This window comes from Labrus mixtus, chromosome 9, assembly GCF_963584025.1.
Source record: "Labrus mixtus chromosome 9, fLabMix1.1, whole genome shotgun sequence".
Lineage (NCBI taxonomy): Eukaryota > Metazoa > Chordata > Actinopteri > Labriformes > Labridae > Labrus > Labrus mixtus.
Window position 1 is genome coordinate 16,150,823 of NC_083620.1, and position 23,715 is coordinate 16,174,537.

At 39.9% G+C, this 23,715-nt stretch overlaps 2 protein-coding genes across 3 annotated transcripts in view; one reads left to right on the forward strand and one right to left on the reverse strand.

Annotated features, from left to right (window-relative positions):
- Positions 1-443: 443 nt before the first annotated feature.
- On the reverse strand, positions 444-8,521 carry ap2s1 (adaptor related protein complex 2 subunit sigma 1). Its single transcript, XM_061046538.1, has 5 exons — positions 8,361-8,521; positions 7,770-7,919; positions 6,684-6,797; positions 3,949-4,008; positions 444-2,332 (listed from the first exon to the last, which is right to left on the reverse strand). The coding sequence occupies exons 1-5, from the start codon at positions 8,361-8,363 to the stop codon at positions 2,231-2,233; spliced, it is 429 nt and encodes a 142-aa protein (XP_060902521.1). The 5' UTR covers positions 8,364-8,521; the 3' UTR covers positions 444-2,230.
- Positions 8,522-12,341: 3,820 nt separating this feature from the next.
- The window catches only part of arhgap35a (Rho GTPase activating protein 35a), a 58,724-nt gene continuing 47,350 nt past the window's right edge, over positions 12,342-23,715 (forward strand). The window contains exon 1 of one of the 2 annotated variants that reach the window (XM_061046539.1): positions 12,342-12,656. The gene's annotated coding sequence lies outside the window, so the exon portion shown is untranslated. The remainder of the gene's footprint in view (positions 12,657-23,715) is intronic. The other variant, XM_061046540.1, reaches the window with a different exon arrangement.

A 23,715-nucleotide genomic window follows, 5' to 3' on the forward strand; every position in this document is an offset into this window, starting at 1 on the left:
TTAGGTTAGGATTTCAGTGGACTTGGATGATGAAGAGTAAATGCCCTCCGTGTCCAATTGTCTGGATTTATGTTCTTGGGTCGATGGAGCAATGGCTAGAGTGGTTTAATGTAGCTGAAGTGGATATATTGACTGATTTATTAATCTTACACCGGCTGTCAAGATGACCTCATAACCAATAGGAAGAGTCCATGTCTAACCACAAGGTGGTGCTATAATATTAGCCAATCAAATCCATTTTCTGTATAGAACCCAATTTCACATACCAGTAACATATTTTTTACAAGTGAGTCAGTTGTTTTCTTTCAGTGTAAAAGTCAACAAGTACATTAATGAATAATCAATGGAATAATTGTGTCAACAAAATAAATAATGAAGACCTGAGATCTTAACAAGATGTCCTTTTTTACAGATGATTAATCATGAATTTGAAGCAGACAGTCTTTGTATTCATCCGTTTGTTTTTATTTACATATAATGGGACGTATTGATGTGGGTAGCTGAATCAGACAGTAATACATACAATCACATCATTCATCAAAAAACTCACACAGGGGGACAATAAGGAATGCAGTTCATATTTCACAAATGCCAAATCATTAGAAAAGAAAAATACAAAAGTTGAACAACAGTAACATTTGAAACCACCTTTGACACCCTTATGACTGGCTAGAGGAAGTAGGGTATGACAGATAATTAAAGTCAATCATTAAAGTCCAGCAAACAGATATGAATAAAAGGGGATTGTGTTGGCCAAAGTTCATGAAACGTGTTTAAAAGCAAATTTATTTTATGGATCTTCAACAACAAATACTGCTCAGACGACATAATGAGCAGAACCACTCTTTGAGAAATGGATCTGTTCATTTCACAATATTCAACAAGATACACTGTATGTCCACACACACACATCATACAAAGCAAACTTCACAGCACTACTTCAGGTCAAATGTACTTTGTGTCCAGATCTTTTTCTATCCAAGTGCGCTCTGCTCTGTTGTTTTAAACACCATTTAATGTAGTAAGTTGCACAAGATGATGTAGATAATTAGCATTAAAAACAATTACAGCACCCAGAGAGTAGCCATCTGCACTCGCATAACCTACACTGTTTATTCTCATCAGCTGTGAGGACGTCCGACACGGCACAGCTTGGCATAGCACACCATCAGAATGGCACTCAACCTGAGTACACTCCATTCAATTATGAACCTGCTGTGCTGGGTCAATTGCTCCAAAGGGCTTTCTAGATGTAGTTTGCTTGTACTGTGATCCAGATATTAAATGAGCACAAGGCGTGACAACAAGTCTAATACCCCATCACAGGCAAGGTCATGGATTTATAGAGATGGCTGCACGGCCATAGTAAGTGCTCAGTGCTCGTGGATCATTATAGGCGGCCTCTCTTTATACAGGGTGCTTGCTAGTTAAAGTAGTGCTGTTATATGAAAGTTGGAGGATATTAAAGGGAGGAGAGGACGAGGGCAGGAGAACGCAGAGTCACTGTGGTGATTCTGAACAGCACAGATGTGAATGCAAAGACCAACTGGTTACCACTTGAATTGTTCCGCAGCCTCTGGGGAATGTTAATTGTAACGTAGGTGGTCTATACAGATCCCCAAGCAGACAAGCATCCACACATTTAAATCTACTCATTTTTTTTGTTCCATGGTAACGAGTAATTTCCAGATGTTTTCTTTGTCGAGATCTTGACTTCTTCATCTCGTCGTCTCCAGATAACAACCCTGGGTTTTCAAATATAAGTTTATTTCCCAAGATCTTGAGAAAATGAACTTGTAATCACCAGTGCTGTTATCCAGAGTTAATGAGATAAAAGAGTTACCATCTAAGGAAAACAGCTGATATTTACTCGTCATCATCGAATACCAAGTACAATTAAATGGAAGGATGCTTGTCCTCTTAGGTGTTCTGTATATGAAATGTTAACATGTTGAAATGTATAGATTTATAAGGGGTATCTTCATTAGCAGTACAACAGTTATATACAGACTGCTATAACAAACAGGTTCAATGAACCTCCATCTACGTATGCATAATGTAAACAATATTTCTATTTCTAAAAACATGCCTCCTGAAGTTGTGTCTTGAGTGAGGTCTGCTGAGTAGAGAAGGGGCGCCTTTTACAGAGACACCGGCACGATGAGTAGGTGGGTTTGGGTGCCAGGGCAGCAGTAAGGTAGGCAGGTAGGAAGGATGGTTCTCCGTTTTTCTACTCAAGCGACTGGAGCATGAGGAGCTGCTTGAGGACCTTGGTCTGGCTGGTCTCCCTGATCTCTCCCGCGAGAAACATCTCATCCACCACCGTGTACACCTTCAAGACGAGACACAGAAATTAGAACAGCGGTTCTCAAACTTTTTAAATACGAGTTTATTTTGTAATAAATGTACAGCCTAGCACCACTTGATCATTACATTTATTTTTTATAGAAACAATAAGCCCGTTCAAAGAGGTACAATAGAGAACAGTGTGTCTGAGTAACTCAACTTTGTGACTGGAAAACACTTACGGTCAGCTGGCTTAATACAGCCGCAAGTTAATATCTCTCTGCTATAGAACAAATTAAAATGTAGTGTTTTTTCTGGGGCGCCTGAAGCCTAGTGGTTGAGTGCACATCCCACAAACGGAGGCTGTAGCCCTCCAAGCGTGCGGCCCATCCAACCTGCGGCCGCATGTCATTCACCCCTCTCTCTGTCCCTGATTTACTACTCTATCCACTGTCCTATCTCGACAATAAAGGCCGACACTCGTTATCTGTAATGTTATCTGTATTTCTTCGACACTGAAAGCATTTTAAAGGCACTGTTTTCATCTTTATTTTCCCATCTGTTTTCAGCTCTAGCCCTGCTAGGGTTCAACCACAAATCTATTTTCTTGACCATCATTCAACATCGACACTGGCTTTGAGTAAACATAGACATGACAATCAAAGTGCTAGATCATGTTGCTTGTGTTGCAAACGTTGACTGGAGACAGCAGTCAACCATTGCAGGGAAACAAGAGATATCATCAAATTTGATCCTTTGAAACTTACATTTAATTTTTTGGTTTTAATTACTTTTTTTTTTTTTAGGAACTATCCATGACTGACATTTTTTAATTAACTTTTAGAAAACTCCATTCCAAAAAAAGCCTCTGCAGTTCCTTAAAAACGGGGTTTTTTGGTCTGCTGTTTTAGAAACACTGTATTTGAGGCCAGACATGTCCTGACCTCGTGATGAAAGGAAATTAGAGGATTAAGGCAAGTTAGGGCTCAAATGAAGTACAAATACCACAAAGCAAAGTGACCATATCTTCTTCCATGCACATGAAAGGGTTAAGTTTCCTGTTCAACTATACAACACAATGAGAAGTCATGTGGTCTGTGGTCAGCGTTACTCATTTCTTCCACCCGTCTGTGTCATCAAGGTGTAAAAACAAGTGATGAGCAGATAACAAGTGCTAACTTTAGCACCATTTAATAAACATCACAGACAAGGAATGAATCAGTGGTTCTTGACACACATCTGAGAATTGGGTAACTGAGCTTGTGAAATAGTATTGGCCTGAGAGCAGCAGTACATTATGATGGATTAGAAAAGGAGGGCGGCTGTGATGAAACTGGAAATTCCTCACATAGTCGAAAAAAATGCTCGTTTCAATTATTTACGACACATCAAACATGGGAGGGGTTCTGTTGGAGTCCGTCTGGACTGATGTTCAGACATCTTGGAAATGTGTAAAGGCACTAGATACAGTAAAAGGGAGGTGTTCCTGAAGTGATTTTGATGAGTCGCTATAAATGAAATTTGTATCAGTTGCCAAGGCATTGTAATGATAGAATATCTTATTTTCCTTTTGTACTTCTCTGCCTCTTCTGTCTGATTACGGTGTTTATATAATGATAGGAAACTCTCTTGAGGTAAAAAATATTCTAGCGGCGTCCTTACCTTGTAGAAATTGAACACAAGGTCCAACTCACACACGTTGTGGAAATACTCATTCAGCACCTGAAAAGAATAAGGAACAGTGAGACATTCAAGCCTTTAATGCACTCACATATCAGCCAGCAGATGACCTTATACAGCCATGTGAAGAAGCACAAAGAATGTATATTCATTTTATGTCTTGATGTGGAGCACTACAGCAGAAATACACTGGTTCTGAAGCAGCTGCTGAATCTACTTAACATCCATGTAATAAGCTGATTTCCACTACAAGGACATCCATCTAAGATGTGCCGAATTAAAAACGTGGTTCTCGTCTCATCTTGTTTCCACAGGACATAATTTATAGCAGCGGCATAGTGACATTTACAATGGCAGAATTACCGACCCCTTGTTAAGAATTTGCTACAGTGCATATTAAAACACGCCGCATGAGGACCTGCTGTGGGCTGACATGCAATTCATCTTAGTGCAAACTAACATGAGTAATATAACAAGAATCCAAAAAGAAATTAATGCTGTATTAATTTAAAAACAGATCATTTCTTCATTTTTAACAAGCAGCTAACAGCATTCCCTCATGGTCCACCATTACATTAAGTGAGCTTCACTGCTGAGGGAAATGCTCTTGTTATTCTCTGCACAAACAAACAGTAGATTTCATCTTAAACCCACAGTATTGGCTCAAACTATCGGATATAAAAAGAATATGATCAGAAAAAGCTTTTGACACACACGTTAACTGCCAAATGCGTCCACATATTCACCTACATTTAAAAACACTGAATGCAATGCGGATTAAGTCATCAATATACTGTAATAAATGACAAATTCACAATTCAACAAGTATGACTACTTTACCACAATGAGCTCGAAATTACACTCTTTTTTTTTTTACAACACATTTAATCAATAAATGAGAACTATTTAACTTTTTATATTAAATACACTTAAATTATTTTTTACACAAAGGTTATGATCAGACCCATGAAAATCAGTGTTAGCCCAGCAAAATCTACTACTTGTCAAATAAAATACACAGCAACCTGAGCTGTGTGGCTTAAATATTATAAAGAAAATGTATTCTTAAAGCATAAAGCTTCTTCATGATAAGTATGTGTGTGTCTGTGTAGTTGCTGCGTGTTGTTGCAGTAGCTGTTATCCGATTCTGTTTGTAATTTGTGATCAATTTGTTTAATTATTAATTAAGGGTTGTTTCCAGCGTCATTTGACCCAGCATTATCTTAGAGTGATAAAAGTCAATAATAACACACCCTGAACTAAAGGATGGAGAATGACTCAGATTCTGCAGAAACAACATGCGTGTGTTTTGGATCTGTACTGAACTAGACAGTCATGCTCCATTGTTCAACTATGGTTCATTTGTTTACTTTGCAATAATCAGACGAACCATATTGTAACCTGATATTTGTCTTTATGATTAAGAAAACTATGCGAAATCATATATATGGAGCTTAAAATATCTTATATATCATATTTGTGTCAGGCGTCATAATCATTCGAGTGGTATGAAAGATGACCTCACCACCACATAAAGGCTGCTAGTGATTGGGAGGAAACTTTTCTCCAGGAAATAATTCACATAAACCTGAGGCCTGACATAGTTTTGTGATGTGGTGTCAGCGGACAGTTAATTCTATCGAATTGACAAGACCCTGGGAGGACTCAGCTGAGGAAGCATTTGGAGGAAATAGCTTGGATATGCAGATTTAGCTGCAGAAGCTGAACAGCTAGGATGGAAAGTTAGGGTTTGTCTGATAAAGGTGGGGTGGAGAGAGGGTTCATAGAATCATCAACCATCTCATTACTGGGAGAACTGGGAGAGCAGGGACATAGTTTGCGAAAGACGTCTCAGAAGATGCCAGATGAGGCAGTTCAAATATTGATTGAGGAGAAATAGTGCCAGTTTGGGGGCAAAAAACATAAATTAAATCCAGGTATGTCCTTTTTTAAGGCTAGCCTGACAGGCTTGTCACCCTTGCTCTGCCTTCCTTGTCCCATTTCTCACATCTGTCTACAGACTCTTCTTGCTGTTTTTGTAATTTTAGCACCAGGGAAGAGGGCGGCTCTGGGATACCGGAGCCAACTGTCCAGCCTTCCCAAGGTGTCATGGGCTCAACCTGACAAAACACCAGTGAAGGGAGGCGCCCACTCGATGAACCCCAGTGTGTTGACTCATGCTACCCATTTAGCTTCACTGTTGGGTTGTGGGGGGGCATTAGGGGCCATGTGATAGGGTAGACAGTTTTGGCATTGTGAATACATCGAGCTTGCATGTACAGAGCCTGGGTCTGTTGATGTTGGCAGTGCTGTTTGGGTTGTGATGGTCGCTAAGGGTGATAGGATTAGGTAAGTTATCAGTGGGGCAAAACAATTAGGAGGTCATAATGGGTGTTTGTGTCTGGGAGGGGGGGGGGTCTCTTTAAGTGCTCATTCTTCTTATTAGGTCACAAGTATCTTGTGTTTATTTTAAATAAAATATTGATTTCTTCCACTGAATATCCGCTGGCTGCAATCTTTACTTTTCACATAAATGCAGTTTCACGCTCTGGAGTTGAAAAACAGGAGAGGGGAGAAAGGGAGCATTTTTGAAGGAAATAATTTACAGACATTCCTACAAACAATTAGACCTTGAAAAGTAATTCATCATAGTTCACTTGCTGCGTCCATATATCATGTGCTGTGTGTGTGTGTGTGTGTGTGTGTGTGTCAGTTACCTCTACAAAGTTGTGAATTCCCTCTAGGTATGCCAAGTTGTTATCAGTCACGTCCACACAAATACAGAAGTACAGTCCAGCATAACGCCGGTAAATGATCTTGAAGTTCCTGAACTGTGAGAACAAACACAAATAAAGGCTCTCAATGACTTTCCATGTTATAGCAATGGCACCAAAGGTAAAATAAATCCATTACATTTCTAATATATTTGGAACAAACATACATAGAAAACAAGATTAACAGAGCAGGATTTGGTTTCTGTTGGCAGTGTTTGTTGGTTTTTTAACAAATGCCTCCTACAGGGTTTCTTTTTTTTTTAATTTACTTTGAATTTTGAATTATGGCTTGTTAACGTAACTTGTGGAAAATGTTTCTAATGTGGGACACATGAGTCAGCCAATTATTTGTACAGTATGGTTTTTGTCATTCTGCTAGAGACTGCAGATGTAATTCATCTCTAAGCTAATTCTGGGACAAATATCATAACACGCAACATTGATGTTTGATATTATGCATGATCCCATTAGAAACAGATAGAATTAAAAGTTCTAGAACAACCCCCCCCCCCAGCTCCCCACTGGATTGTTGATGGACAGCTTGCCTCCCCACAACCCCCTTGCTCCCTATCCCTCTTCCTGCATCTTATCCCATCTCTCCCCCTATCCCTTTCCAAGCCTGGCGCAGTCTAGGCCTGTGAAGGCTGTTTCATCATGAGCTGGGGATCCGCCCGAAGATTTCTGCCTTTTAATAAGGCAGTTTTTTCTTACCACTGTAACTTTTGCTGCTTTGCTAAAGTGCTCATGATGGATAGTCTTTGTAACATAGCAATAAGTAAGGTCTTTTACCTGCTTTTTGTAATGTTAAAAGACAATGAGTAAGGTCTTTTACCTGCTTTTTGTAATGTTAAAAGACAAAGAGTAAGGTCTTTTACCTGCTTTTTGTAAAGTGTCTCGAGATAACACTTGTTATGAGTTGACTCTATACAAATAAAAATTGATTGATTGATTGATGGTTCAAGGGAACATAACAGCATGATGGTTAAAGTCAGAAAACACTCGTGAATGTGTTAAAAACGAATCCTGTACCTCCACAAAGTTGGTGTGCTTGGCATCCCTGACAGTTACCACAGCATGCACTTCTTCAATCAACTTCTGCTTCTCATCATCATCAAACTGCATGTACCACTTGGCCAGTCGCGTCTTCCCTGCTCGGTTCTGGATGAGGATGAAGCGGATCTATGGAGGGGGGGGGGGGGGGGGAGGGATGAGTGCTGTGTTATACCCAATACTAAATATACTGGAGTCATGCTACTTGTCCTGTCAAAGATTTCTAAATGAGACATGACAACCAACAACGCCGCTTTGCTGTCTATCAGATGTAGATAAAATCAGTCAATGAATACTTCTCAGTAACTAACAGTATGTCTAACTAAACTCCACCCGTCAGTTTGATAACACAACTGTGCATGACATTTTGTTAAAAGTCACATTTATTGTCGTTCAATCTGCCCGATGTGAATGTTTTTATTGTATCTGTGGTAATAAATGGTGATAACATATGTGTGGCCTAGTCTGCTATAACAGCTAAGCTAACGTCACCAACAGACTGAATGAGAAGGTTGACTGAAAAGCCAGACATAAAAACCGAATATTGTTAATTTTTTTTAACATATTTACCATTGTCGTCTCCTAAATATGACCCTTAGAAGCTCCAGAATAGCACGTCCCTCGACAATTATGCCACGATTTTACATAAAAAACATCAGTGATTTCTTCGACCGCTTGTCCGCTACCCACAGCTAGCTTACAGGAAGTGCCAGACCAGTCGTGGTTCCTTTGCAACGTGGTAAATGTAGTTTTTATCACCATGTTCAAAACCGATGGAACGCAGTGTTACACTACAAAAACCAGCATTCTCCGGAAATGCCTCGTACTTTGGATCACATGAGGAGATAAAGGGCAGTTTCTTATATTTTTCTATACCTAAAACATTGTTAAAACGCGTTAAAAAAAAAAACCACAGAAGATAAATGATAATAATTAAATAAAGTTAACGACAACCGAAACATTTTTTTATCAACCTCTTTCCAACAATCTGTCTGACATATCACATAAGTTTTATTAAAACTGATAGTCTAGGTATGATTAGGATATTAAATTAGAAATACTGCATAATTGTGCACCGGAGACATCATCAAGATTACGTTTATTATATAAAGTTGAGTATTCTCTATTACAGTAGGCTAAGTTTAAAATAACATGCCATGTAGGCCGATAAAATAATTAAGCCAATTTTCACAACTGTGTTTTTTTTTGTGGTTTGCGTGAATGCTTATGCTCACGTTTGTGACACACCTTGGAAAGACTTGCATATGCAGTAGATAAAAAAAAAAAAAAAAAAAGATTAGCCATGACCTACCGGTAGACATGGGCTATATATTTCCACCCTTTCCAGGCACTTGTGGGTTTATTTCTGCAGAGTCAGGACTCAGAGTTTGTTTACTGGTCTGATTGTGCGGCCAGTTTACCACAGCACATTTGTAGGGACGGATTGGACAGCCTCTCTTTCTTTGAGCTTTCAGGGTGTTTGGGGAGTGAGAGGGGGATGGGGGACTGTGATTGTCAGGGATTGCACAACAGTGAAACAAGGAATGTTGCCCTCTGGAACCAAAAATATTTCAGCTGCAAATACAGAGTGGGCTGAGGTGGGAATGGGGAAAGAAATACAAAGAAAGCAAAGAGTAAACATTTAATTCTAAGTTTTACCTTTGCCGCTGTGTTTTGATACTGATGTGTCTCTGGAAAGAAAAGCAAAACCAATAGAGTATCATAAATAGCAAAAGTAACCTTGTGCGTCATAATTGTATAGTCAAATGATCAAATTATATGATAGGGCTCCATCGTGACAGTGACAAGAGAATGGGATCTAAACCACAGGTAGATCAGACATCCAAAACTTTGACCCCTGCTAATCTTGCTCTGTGTGATTGGGGTCATGCAAATATTGCTGAGAACGCAGAAACTATAACGTGATTGGACAGAAGCTTGTTGACTTATTTAAACAGTGGACAGTGCACCTTGAACCCTGCCAGACTGTGTGTTTAATGATGGGTCACATTTCAAACTGTTAAGCACACACATGGCCTTTATACATTATAATTTGTAGAACTCATGTAGGGATAACCTAGCTTTTAAGTTGACTGTAAAAAGCATTTAACATGGTGCCTATAAGTGTTTGTTTGACATCACACAGAGTTTAGGTTACCGGATTGGAGTCGCATGTTTGGGGAGGGAAGTTCAACGAAGGACTGACGGGGAGAGAGAGGAGAATTCCAGGAGAAGCTCCCAGTTTAAGACACTAAACATCTGTTTGAGCTGCCAGCACAGGCAGATATTTCTCAAAGAAGTTGAATGTTGTTCAATATCTTTAAAAAAAAATAAAAAATCTGCCTTTGGGTCTTTATTTTTTATTATAAGAAATAATTTTAAAAAAACAGACATCCTCATGGCATCTTTTTTTTTTACCAAGCATATGACAAAGAGTACAACAAAAATAATCAGGACTAACCTTTGGAATGATACGTTTTATTTCACTCTATAAGGTCTATAAGGTTTTTGAAAGAATCCATTTTGAAAGAATCCATTGTAACACCAATTTATTATCCCTTATGAGGCCACACAACATCACATCTTGAGGATGACCTTCTTTTTTTTAGTTTGGGAGAATGTGGATCAGTTGTGAAAGGAAGTGGAGTTTGAGGCATGGGGCCAAGAGGGCAAATTGACCAGAATAAAGTCAATAAATTACAATCATGATGACAGTACCATGCTACTGTTTTTTTCCTGGAAACAGTGATGCAATAGATCGGACTGGAATAGACAAGAATTGTCTCTAATGTGTGATGTGGTGGAAAGAAAATAAACTCAGATCTCCAGTGTTTATCATCACTTAAACAAATAGATAAAACACGTGAAAGGAATGAACAGACTGGCGTAACCAACACTAATCTAATAGTTATTTATACATTCTTAAATATTTTAAGTGTATGTTAAATTTCATTTGAATGTGGCTATATAAATGTAGAACATTTGATGCCCTTTCATGGGTGTTCTTCGTGTTAGTACAAAGTGCTGAAAGAATTGGCCTTCCACTTTAATGTAAAGTATTCTTTGAAAATACATATCCTTATTTCTTTCACTTACGGGAAAATATAGATACATTCATGGAAACCTAAAAAACTACTCTCCTATTTCTGACGGGTTTAGCCTATTATTGCGTTATTAGTATTATAAGCAGCATTTCTCTGTTGTAGCAGGTCAGGATGAAGCTTTAAATGTATACTACTGACAAAGTTAATTATATGATAGCCTATACCTCCTTGTTTTGTAAAGAGAGATAAACAAATGATAGACTTCCTTTAAAAGGCTGAAATGTGATGGTGCGTGACAATATTCTTTCTGATTAAGACTTGTGAAAATGTATTATAGAGGAAGAGAACAGTGACGTGGAAAGAAGACTAAGATATGATGATATATAAACACTTCATAGATTGAACAAAATGGAAACAATGCATACAAACAATAATGAATGAATGAAGTGTTCTGTTTTGTTTTAATTAATGTTTTGTGAAAGAGGGGCAGACATTATAAGATTAATCTTCTTTCTGCTCCTTTTCATTCAAAGTTTGAGATTTTATGTTTGTTTGTTTTTCTTAACTTTATTGTTTCTTTGAATGAAATAAAATTGACAAATAAAAAAAAAACATTGTTGCTGTAGAGTGCACTAATAACTTCATATTACACATAATCATCATCTAAATCTAATTTTTTTTTTTACAAATACTCATTCTTATAAATAGCTTTGTGTTTAGGCAGTTAGCTGGTCCAATCATTGTAATGTACATGTATTATATTTTTCAGTGTTTTCATTAGTCCACTTCTACGTAAAATCCTCAACTTTAGGTCTAAATAAATATATGAATCAAATCTTTTTTTTTTTTACACAAAAAATGCTAGGCCTTAATGTTGCCTATTTTCTATGTAGCCTTTATCTCTTGATTTCATGACGTTTATAAAAAAAAAAAGCCTTAAATGGGTGTTTTTCCCTGTAATAGTCATCGTTTAAATGTTGAATAGTGATAATCGGCGTCACTAAGCAATAGTTTTCAGTGATAGTGTGCGTGTGTTGTAATTGTGTCTCTGAACCACTGGGCGAGTCTCTGTCTCTGTCTCTCTCTCTCTCTCTCTCTCTCTCTCTCTCTCCCTCTCTCTCTCTCTCTGTGAATAGGAGGGGAGATGCTGGATTCGGGAGTAGGTCCGCCATTATTGGGAAGCTGAAAAAAAATAGACTTAAACACACCGTCACACATTAAGCTCGTACGGGGCTTTACAGTAGAAAGAAAAACACAGCGGGGTTTGACACGCTGTTGGACACTAAACAGCGACGCTTAACCCAATGATGGCAGAGGCTGTTTATCGCGTTTGAAACGGGACTCTTTTATTTTTGACACAACAAAGGAAATAATATTGGTCAAAACAACGTGGTGGCTGAACCAAGAAGGGAAAAACACACCGAAACAGCGCTTTCCGACGCCCCCCCCCCCTTTTCTCCTCTCGCCCTGCCGTGGTGAAAGCTGGAGTTTGAACAACATTTTTTCTTTTTTTTTCTCCTGACGACAATTTGGTTGCTTTTTTGCCCCCTCTCTCTCTCTCTCATCTCATCAGACAGAGAAAGAGCGATATGAACCTCGTTTTCTGAAAACTTCAGACTGGTGGAAGCGAACACGTACTGTTGGGAGCAGTGTGCGCAGAGCCTGTTTTTGCTGAAACAAAAGCGGAAAAATAATCGATGTGAGAGTGCTGGTGGGAAGTGTTTTCGTCTGTTTTAAAAAAAAAAAAAGTCTTTCACCGGCTGTGAGTCGCAGAGAGAAAGAAAGGAGTGGACGAAAGCTGGGGACACAGAGGAATGCTATGGTATGTAGCATTAACTCTTCTTTTACAACACATTGTACAAGTGAATGGACATTTTTAATAGGCTAAACAAGGCAGAGAGGACATGGCAGTAAGGGCTATTTTAATGCGTCAGCTTCTTCCTTTGGGCTAATTTGAAGTGCTGTGAATATGAAGAAACTGGGAGTCAACCTCAGCCCCCTGAGTGCTGCTCTGGTTAAAAGCCTTTATTGTAAAAAAAATAATAATAATTATCTTTCCAGTGAGTATGGTTGGGTGTTTAGAAAATAAAGCCGGTTCCTATATGCAGGGTTGCTTTAATTGCCCTGTGCAATTTTAAATGGGAAGTTTGCAGAGAGAAAAAAAAAGGAGGTCATAATGGATATTGTCCAGACATTTAAACTGTTTAGCCTACATCAACACCTGGAAAACATTTGTCATTGAGAAACTCCTTGAATGTAAGTAGTTTAAAAGGCTTGCAGTGTTTGGGGTTGGACTGAAGCTACAGTTTGATGCCGCGTCTGCATGTTTTGTTCTTTAATCAATGTGCGGATAAAACTCCTGTAAAAATGACAAAATTACAGCTTAGCAGGCATTTTTATGTTGTCTGATTTGGGCAGCTTCACAGGTAGTAAAGTATCTCTAACATTTGAGTTGTCCAGAACAGATTTAGGTCATAACATCAAAAACAACTTTAGTGAGGAGTAATTATTTCGCCTCTCATTAAATGTCCCACTAACATCAAAGCTGCATGTACAGGGCTTCCTGGTGGCACAGTCAGCTAATGCGCCTCACGCCCTGCCGGGAGGTGACAGGATGTGCAGTGAATGTCTCGCCATTTTTCCACCAATTAGATATCTCAGGTGGAGATATTTAACTCGCCTCTCTGGATGCTACACCTCTACCACCTCCGTGTTGTAAGATTCAATTCAGAGGATGATTTTTTAAGGGTGATAATTCTACAAGTAACTCTCCTACCAGTGTGTTTCTGTGCTAGAATAGTCACTGGTGTGTCACGGCTTACTGCCACTGCAAAGTGGTCATCATCACCCTGCCAGCCACTCCCTTTCTGTCAGAGTCCTCACACTGGACTTAAGTTCTTTCATTTTAAAAGTACATTTTTTTTCCCTCTCCTACCTCTGGATTATGATGGTAACATACTTCACTTCAGAGCGAGATAAGTGTGTGAATGTCTGCGCGGGGTTGTAATAGGGCCATAACACAGTGGGCTTTGACAGAGTGATTCTGATTGTGGTTATCCAATACCAGCGCAGATATTGGTTTCCGACACAGCCTATATTGCAGTAATCTGTATCGGCAAGTGCACCAGTCAATGCACCTAAACAATACCGTAATTTATTATATAAGCCTCACTTATTTGGGGTTCGTTATTGTGATGCAATAATAGACAATTGCTTGGAATTGTTGGGAGTGTGTGATGTTACTCTATGCAAGCAAAATGCCATGAATCTGTGTTTTTCTGCCATTCGTTTTTTTTGCATTGTCATTTGAGGAGTACTCAGTATAGGCCAAAACTCAAGTCTAAATATCTGAATCTGTATCAGGAATGAAAACATAGAATTCATCAACTCTTCTTTTTAATGCAGTTATCTTCCTTTGATCAGAATCAGCCTTATTTTATAGACCTTTCTATGGATGACAGACACGACACGCACACACACACACACACACACACACACACACACACACACACACACACACTTTCCTGAGTAAGACGGTCTCTTTGGCTCTCAGGTAAAAGCATTAGCAGCTGTCAGCACTTCTGTTCTCTGCTTGATTGGGCCCTTTGCTGTGCAGTCACACCTCTTCAGGAAGCCTCCTTCTCCCCTTAATAGCTGTGCCATTTGCCCATGCAGGCTACCAGCATACCCACTCACCCCTGTCTGTCTGTCTGTCTGCCTGCCTGCCTGCCTGCTAACCCGTCTGTTTGCCTGTCTGTGGTTGCAGAGCTCGTTGTGAGTTCCTGGGCTAGAACATGTTCCTGGGATTAGAGGAGGGCAGGCTTTGTTCATCAGGATGTAGGCCAGAGATGCGGATACATGCTTTGATGAGGGCACTGTAACAGAGATTCTGTCCCATATTATGTGGACAGATAAACACAGGGTTTGGCACACGTCCTAACGGAAATGGTGGAGGGGGATATCTACTTCTCACATCGTGTCTAATGATAGAAGTAAGCACTTGACTTCCCAGTAATCAAATGAGAGAGCTTATTGAAAGTACCTGAGCTGTACCTGTCTTTAAAATGCTTAAAACATTTGGACAATCAGTGAGTAGGTTATTTTGATATTGAACAATGTAACACGACAATTTAAAACCCTGCAGCATACCATTATATTTTAATGTCAACTCAAGGTTTTACTTCAACAAGCCACTGTTCCACTGAATTAAACGGTGGCCTCTCACCGTCTCGTTTTCACCACTAGGTTACATGTCAAGGTAGGGCGACTGAAAATGTGCCCATTGCTAAATCTCTCCTCTCTCCTGTATTACAGGAGAGGTTTGCTTGGGAGTCAGTGTGTAGCCTGTGTTTGATGGAGAAAGGAGCTAATTATAGCGGGCAGCTTTGGAGTTTGGTGGACCAGATTACAGTCACTTTCGTCTCAATGGCGGCCTTGTTCTAGTGGCCGATTATTAGGCAGAGAGAAGTGCATTCTGGGATGATTGTATCTGAATTTCCATTAGAAAGTGTGCCTGCCTCAGTTGAACTGAGGTTCCCTTCTCTCCCCACTGTTCCAGCTCTCTCGCTCATTACAGCGTTGCAGATGGAGACAGCCTGATATAAAGGCCTCTGTAGTGTGGCCTGTTCTGTTTTTGAGCCAGTGTCCTGAATAGATGAATTATGTTTGAGGGAATTAAACACAAGTCAGAAATGGTGGCTTTGCCTGATTTTGATTTAAGTGGATTTTATGTTGAAAGATATACTTCTAGTATTCCTGTGAATGAGGCCTTTATAACGAATGGTTCACCCAACAATTATCATTAAAATCAATCAATTCAAAAGATTGCATTTGCTCCATATTCCAATACAATGCTATTATGGTATTGCTTTTCAAATGCTGATGCACTCTTAGTGTATAATACTAGGGGAGAGTAAGGGCTTGAATAGTGGTCATAGGGCTCTGATGAGATAGTTCTAACTAGACTTCATGTTTCTCTGCACACAAAAAGACTGACACTGTTTGGAAGCCTGGTGGCCACGGAGATGAAGGACTAGGATTTAAGCCACAGAGGAATGGTGACCTCTGTACGTGAGCGGCCCTGTTATGCTTTTCCAGCTCCAATTATACAACAAGGGAGACGAGGGTAATGGGGCTGTGGTAATTTGAAAAGGCTGTATAGAGGGAACATGAGGGGAGAACCAGAGAGAGAGAGTGACACAACAAAGTTGGTAGTCAGTTGGAGAAGAGAAAAAACGGTGCAGGAACTGGAGAGAGTAAAGCGCAAGCAAACGGCTGCCAGTTTGTGCTTCAGGCTGTGTTCCTGGTATGTGCCCTTTCAGCTTTGTGCTCAGGGATCAACCAATCAATGACAGCCATAAGTAACCCTTCTGCTTGGCTATTGGCCACAGCCGAATTCCATGACTCAGCATGTCCGTAGATAAGATGTTATGATTGAGTCACTGCCAGCGAAATTAGGCCACTGCCTGGAGTTCAATAGGTTGGACTTTGGTTGGACTTTAGTTGCACACAAAAAAAAGCTTGCACCACCTTCATACAAAGCCAAAATGTTTTTAAAACATTTTTTAATGGAAAAGCCTAAAAAGAGATGTTTGTCATGCATGAATACAAACTCCATCAAATTATCATGTTAAAGGTATAATAGGCGCTAACAGTTTTCCAGTGAGTCAGTGTTTACGCTGTCTGGGGTTTTAAAAAGCTGTAGACACTGGATGATTCTTAAACAAAGATGGACTGCCCTGAAATCCACCTACACACGTATTAAAGGATAACTTTGAGCATGTTTGGGCTCTGTGGACACATTTCCCACATTAACTCAAGACTTTAGTTTTCATTTTTGTCCAAACCTGTTCGCTATGACCGTCATTAATCCCATTCCCCAATATCCACGCTTTATTACCTAAATTGGAACCGGAGTCAGGAGGAGAAGTCCTTGTGTGTCATTGTTTGACTTTTTCTCTGGAGATTCTCCAGTGTGGTGCCCCTGGGTTTCCTGTTGGAAGTCTACCTATGATGGGTGGTTGGCTGGGAGAGGTGGATAGGAAAGAGTAGAAGAGGAGAGCTGTGGGTGAATGATGGTGGAGGTCTGCAACAGTGGCTCCTTTTTATTCTAACGGATATAAAAATGATAAACCAACCAGCCACTTTTGCTAGAAACAGTTCCTTTATGCAGATTACAGTAAGTAATGTGTATGCTCTCTCCTATTCAGACCCCACTTGTTGGATGAGTAGAACACATAGTTTGGACTATTATCTTTAAAGAAAACAGGCTGTATGTTGAAGCTGCACCTGTTGTGTGCAGTAATGCAACAAAAACATCCTTCCTCACCTGCAGCTTCTCAGTTTCAGTCAAACTGTTCTTTAAAATCTGTATTTGAAAGAATACGGCAGATAACTTATTAAAGGCTTTATATGCGATTATTTTTCACACTTAAATGTAATATAAATCAAGTATATCCTCTGAAAATAACTCTGTGAGTAATGACTGTCTACAATGGGTGTAACACCCGAGTCCCACAGTCTGTGATGTTTTCCGAGTTTTCCGAGTCCTATCTTCACTTTGTTTACATCGCCCAGACGGCGGCTGACTCCTCCCCTCGCGAATAAAAGTTGTTTAATTGAGGGACTAGAGAAAAGAAGAATAACATACTGTACTCACTGCTTAACTGTGTTTCTAGATCACGCTCATTTCGGGTAAATTTACATGCAGTGTGAAGATACGAGCATAATAAAGATCGCTAGCATTAGCATGCTAACACAACAATGCACCGCGAGTTGTTTTGGTTTCATGCTGGTGCTCAAGGGCGACATCTGCTGAATCAAAAAGCATATAAAGCCTTTAAGTAGCTGGATTTTTCGCTTCATTTTTTAAACACTAGAAATAATTAGATCACGTGTCTAGAAGGCTTGCTTTGTTCCTTTGTGTTAGTTGTTTTAATACAATGTTCAGGTTTACACAATTTAAAAATAAGTGCTATGATTTAATTGCTGAAATGGAGTTGACACAGAGTCATGTAAACATAATTTAATCATCAAGTTGTTGCAAATTTATGCACCAGTTCGAACTAGTATTTCTGTATATACTAGTTTTCCAACACAGCAAAGTGTGCATATATTCATATATTAATGCTCATGTTAGTGCATTTTGATGCTGTTGAAACCAGATGTTTAGTTTGTGTTTATTGTGTTCATCATGATGTCTCTAACATGCTGTTGCTGTCCAGTGTTCTGACAACTTTATTGGAAGTGTCCTCCTGCACCTGCAGGCTTCGAGAGAGTTGGAAAGTGGAAAGCGGAAAGGTGTTCTTCTTCTAATGTATATTCTAATTAAAGCTGGCAGGTTTAATCACAGACTGACAAGCATCAGAGGAGAAAGAGGGGGACGGATGTATAGAGGAGAGAGAAGAGGGAGGGGAAAAGGCCTGTAGAACCAAACAACTGGAGCTCTTTGGAAGTACCTCACATTTTCTGACTTTTCTCAAACTCTTCCTGAGCTCAAATCGATCGCTCTTGTTTCCTCTTTGCGTCTTCTTTTCTTTCTTCACATTGTTGCTGAGTATTTCTGTTCCCATGGCCCCTTTAGATCCCTAAAATCCTCTGCCCTCACAGCACAGTGCAATATTATTGTCAGCTGTGGTTAAGGACACAGGAAGGGCACCACCTTGTCAGTAGATGTTTGTCTCAGATGCCACTTCAGGGGGATCTGGCCACCACTGTGGCAGCCTTTGGCGTCTCCCCAGTGAACGTTTGCTGACACTGTCTTTCCTACACATACAAGGACACACAGAACCCTGTACAAGTTACTTTTTTTTTTTTTTTTTTTTTTTTTACAATGTTTGATTAGGTATTCTTAACTTGGAGCACGCCCCAGGCATTTCAACTTTTGCAAATGATTATATGGTTGCTATTGTTTCGTATTCATGGATGAAGCAACTTAACTTTCAAAGTTTGGAAGTTGGTATTGTAAACGACTGACTGTTGATGTTGGTCATAAGAATGTACTGTTAATGCACTGCTCTAACCTGGGAGAAAGTGTTGCACGCAAACTAACCACTAGGCCACCGCTGCCCGGATTTGCTTATTTTTAGGTGCACTGTTTTTCGCAGTAGTGAAATCTCTCAGCGGTGGTAATACTCATAGAAGTTCAATACCTATAGATAGATAGACTTTATTTGGCATGGACATTACAGATACATTGGACGAACCAGATGCATTGTTTAAGAATTTCAGTATACTAAATCAGCACTAAAGTGTCACGATCAAATCATGAGATGGGCGAATCGCCCCAGCTGTGCTGTACACAGACTTAAACTGTATGTGACTGACTGACCTGTCCTCAACCTTATAACACACCATCGGAATGGTTTAGGCCACTGGGCAGCTGTGTGACAGTGGACATCATATCCTATGTAAGGTGAGAAGATAAGGTGGCTTTTCATGACCATTTGTTATCACAGGCAGCGAGTCCCTGACACCTCCACATCCCTCATCTGGCCCAGTTCCAGTTTCTGGCCCAGGCCTGTGGTCATACAGGCCCAGGGCTGATGAGTAAGTACTGCTCAGCCTGCTGATGGTCGGGCCTGCTGTTATCGATCGCAGCGCCACCACCTGTCATCCAGCCACCACTTAGCTAATGATGTCCATAGCATTGTCTCACAGCTGGGAAAACAGCCATAAAATTAGAGAATGGCGACTAACGGATCAGAGGGGAAGACGGATTCTACCTTTAGAGCATGCAGACCCAAAGCAGTCTGAGCCAAGTCATACTGTATGCTATCTAGGAATGGTAGAACTGCCTTACTTGTAGTTCTCTGTGTGTGTCCCCCCCCCCCCCCCCCGGTCTGCAATAAAGAAAGACAGACCACGATTTCTGACAGGCTGCCAGTGTCTGGTTCAGCCTGGTTCTGACCTTGTTACTCTGATTACTGTTCCTGTTGTTGTGTGAACAGCACATTTGATTATGATGACTAAATAATCTCAGTGATGAATCACCTTGAGAGAAGCCAGCTATGAAACCTGTAAAGATATATGTCCACTGTGCTGTTATTGAGAATTGTAAATACATTTAGCTCTGGGTTAGGGTTACAGGGGGGTGACATAGGTCATTTCTCTTCTCAGTGCCATAATTTCCCAGGATGCAGTGGGGGCCCCAAGGTCCATAGCTCTTACGTCAGAGTTCATTTCCTGTTGCAGTGCTTGAGCAGCTCCTGAGGATCCACCATTTTGTTACGTTTCTGATGAGGACTGGAGAAATGTGTCTCAGTCCACCAACCTTTATTTAGAAGTGTGGCTTTTAGCTCTTCTAGCTCATTGGATTTTATAGTTGTGTATAATAGTGGTGGATCAGCTGACTAAATCCAGAATAAAGTAAATCACACACTGTAAAAACATAAAATGCCTCACAAAAGTTTTCGCTAATGTCTCTAGTCTGAATAATATTTATAATTCATCATTTTTGGTTGTGAATAAGAAACCGCAAACCTGACTCTACATAAATTATTTTGTTGCTGTGCTGACTCCCATGTAAGTTTTACGTTGTAATCATAAAAGTAAGGAAAACAAGGGTGACGAATGTAAATATCTCTGAGTTGTTTTTGGTTTTAAGGGTTGTTCAGACAGAGGAGGCTCGTATTAGTCACAGTCATTGGAGAGGAGAGAATGCGGACCATTTTGCCCCAACGAGGGAAAAGGTCGTAGGGAATGCAGTTTGTCAGGGCGGGATGAACTGGGCCTGTTTGTAGCTTAAATTCATGTGACTGCCAGAAAGAAGAAGAGGGGGAGAGAGGAGATCCTCAACTGGACATAATTTTAGGCTGAACGTGAATTTCAGGCCACAACAGGTTTATGTGTATGTTGTTGATGTCTAAATAAGTAACTTTCTGGATGTGTTTGGGATTAGTTTCTCTCTTCAGGCAGTGTTAGATTTCAACAGACCTTTTATTTCCTAATGACAAATTTAACCCTTTAAACATTAACTTTCCTAAATTACCTTTTAAAGTTATGATAAAATGCTTCACATCAATAAAGTTATAAAATTAACTTTTTGTTTCTAGTAGAGGACAACCTCAAAGAATACTCAATCCTACATTTCCCATAATACAATTTAGTTCTGTAAAAAGCCCTTTGAGTAACTTTCTTAGCTCACAATGCATAAGCAGAGCTACAATGGTAAAGGTTTGGTAGTCTTCACTATAACATTTACTTTTTCGTCAAAATGTTTGGTAATCACCTTTCAAATCATTTCAGGTTTATCAAAACATTATTACAGGTTATTCACCATTTATCACACACTAAAACTGAAACTTAAGATCTATGAAGAAAATCAAATCTCTAGATTTTCCTGTTGAATTAAAACAAAAATCAGTAAAACATGAACTATATATTATATAATAACTGATAATATTTCCCAGCCAACATAGAGACTGTCCCTCATATTAGTCAGGAGCTAATGGTGCTCTCTGTCACTGTTCGGACATGCCTGTTGTTCTGTTCAGGTCATGCAGTAAGTCCTCAAAGACGGAGGTAGTTAATCACCACCGACCCAGGATGATTTATGACATAATCATCCTGCAGTGATTGTGGTAAATGCTGATTAAGAATCTCTTTTGTTCCTAGTTGTTCATCATATCTGGTCAGTGACAAAGACTATAACTCACAAATATCTCAATCATTACAGACATGAAACAAGCTCAGAGACATCGTGGTTTTGTGTTTGGACTTGTCCTGTAACCTAGATCTCATGAATCAAACATTATGAGACCTTTGTCTCTCTCTCTCTACATAGTATAATCCGAGGTAACTTTTATACGTGAGGGGATGAGCCGTCCGGCCGTCCCGGCGATGTAAACAAACTGAAGATAGGACTCGGAAAACTCAGAAAGCATCACAGACAGTGGGACTCGGGTGTTACACCCATTGTAGACAGTCATGACTCAGAGTTATTTTCAGAGGATATACTTGATTTCTATTACATGTAAGTGTGAAAAATCGCATATAAAGCCTTTTAACGTTGGATGTAAGGTTATTGGAGGTTCATTAACGTGTGTATGTTTTCCAGGAAATTGGAAAACTGGAATAGTTTTATGACAACCTAATAATGACTTAACAGGCCAGTTACTAGTGTGTAGGCAACCGTCAGCACAAGATGTACGCAATTAAAGACGTGAACATGAATTTAATGTTACGGGAGGCTCAAAAGATTTAACATCGTTGTAAAAGGAACCGGATCTTACAGCTTTTACTGAGCGTTTTACATTTTACAGCGTGTGCTTTCCAATCTAATAATATGCATTCATGATTTACATACCTTGAAAAATGTGACCCAACATAGTAAATTACACAATGTTGGAGGAAGTAGCTTTTAAAATAATGATTTAAAACAAAGCATCAATGATTCAGGTCATTTCTCAGACACAATGTTGATCGGAGTTTTCCACAATGAGTGAAGCTTGGAAATTATTCTTATAAAATCACTCTGATAGTAGTGACTGGTGATTACTTTATTAGTGTTTAGAGAGTCTAATGCAATTATTATCACTGCCACCTGCTGTGTATATATTGTGATAATGTGTATGTGTGTGCAAAGGAAATCATCCAGGAGTCAAGACATCGACACACTTTCAGACTGAAAAGAAAGAAACAGGAAGAGAAGAAATGTTAGAGAAAATAGTCCATCAAGGCCATCAGCTTAGGTGTTGCCACAAACATGTCAGCTCATTTGAGTCATGCTGGTGTGATTGTAGGGTGCCAACTTGTTTGTGTGCTGTTCGTTAGAACCAACCAAACAAGTGTTACAGACTAGTTTAACCTGCCTTTGAAACGCAGCCTGAGGAACTATGCATCAGCATACTTTTTGTTAAACCTCAAGCAAACTCTGTATAAACATACTAGAGTCCCACATGCACATTGTTTCTGTATTCACGTCAAAACTACGTATGACACCATGTATGTATGCATGCATATCCTCTCCTTGTGTCCATGATCTCTCAGTGTTTGGCAATAATAGATTAGATTCTACAAAATTGTGCAACACTGAAATTTTCCACGTCCAGCGTTTTGAGCTCCACTGAGCAGAGCTTACATCTCTGGCCTTGCCTTTTCCCTCTCTCCCCTTCCCTGCTCCCTCAAGAGAGGTCAGAGTTGACAGGAGACATGGGTGGGTGATGTCAGTCCCCCTTGGTTTTTTTTGGGGGGGGGGGGGGGTGTTAGTCCTCAGGGGTCCAGTGAGGTTAGCAGCAGGAAGCGGTGGTGGCAGAGAGAGGGAAGGAAAAGCTCGCTGTTGTTGTATTCTGTTTTCTCACACGTCATTGCCGAAGAGGGAGACACCGGATGTGAAAGGTTTTTTATTTTTGCTAAGAAGAGCGTGTGTATAACTTTAATCTACTTTAACATTTGGTGTGCCAGAAGGTTGATGGATTAAAACGTAAAGAACTTTGCTTGTTTTCTCATCCGGTATTTCCTTGCCTTTTCTACATAGTCATTATGAACTAAATGGGTTAGGATTTGATCATTTTTTTCAAGTTTGGGTGCATGCTAGGTTGTTGATTTGTTCATAGAGTCTATAATGTTGACCATCTTGTACCAAAGGTTGGTGAGAGCTGTGTGAGTCTGTTGTGCTGTGCTCCTGGAGCTCCCTGATGATGTACAGCGGTAAACAGCCTCCACTGCTTGTGCAGCTGGGGCACACTTCATGGACCTCTGCAGTGAATGTAGAGAGGGAGGTAGAGAAAGAGAGAGAGAGAGAGAGATGGGGTAGAAGGCAGACAAAGAGAGAGGGGAGGGGGGTGGCTGGACCGATACAACAGAGGAATGCTGTGCGGGCCTTCAGGGCAGGATGCAAACTGCAAAAAAAGTAAAAGCAAGTGCAGAGGAAGAGCAGAACA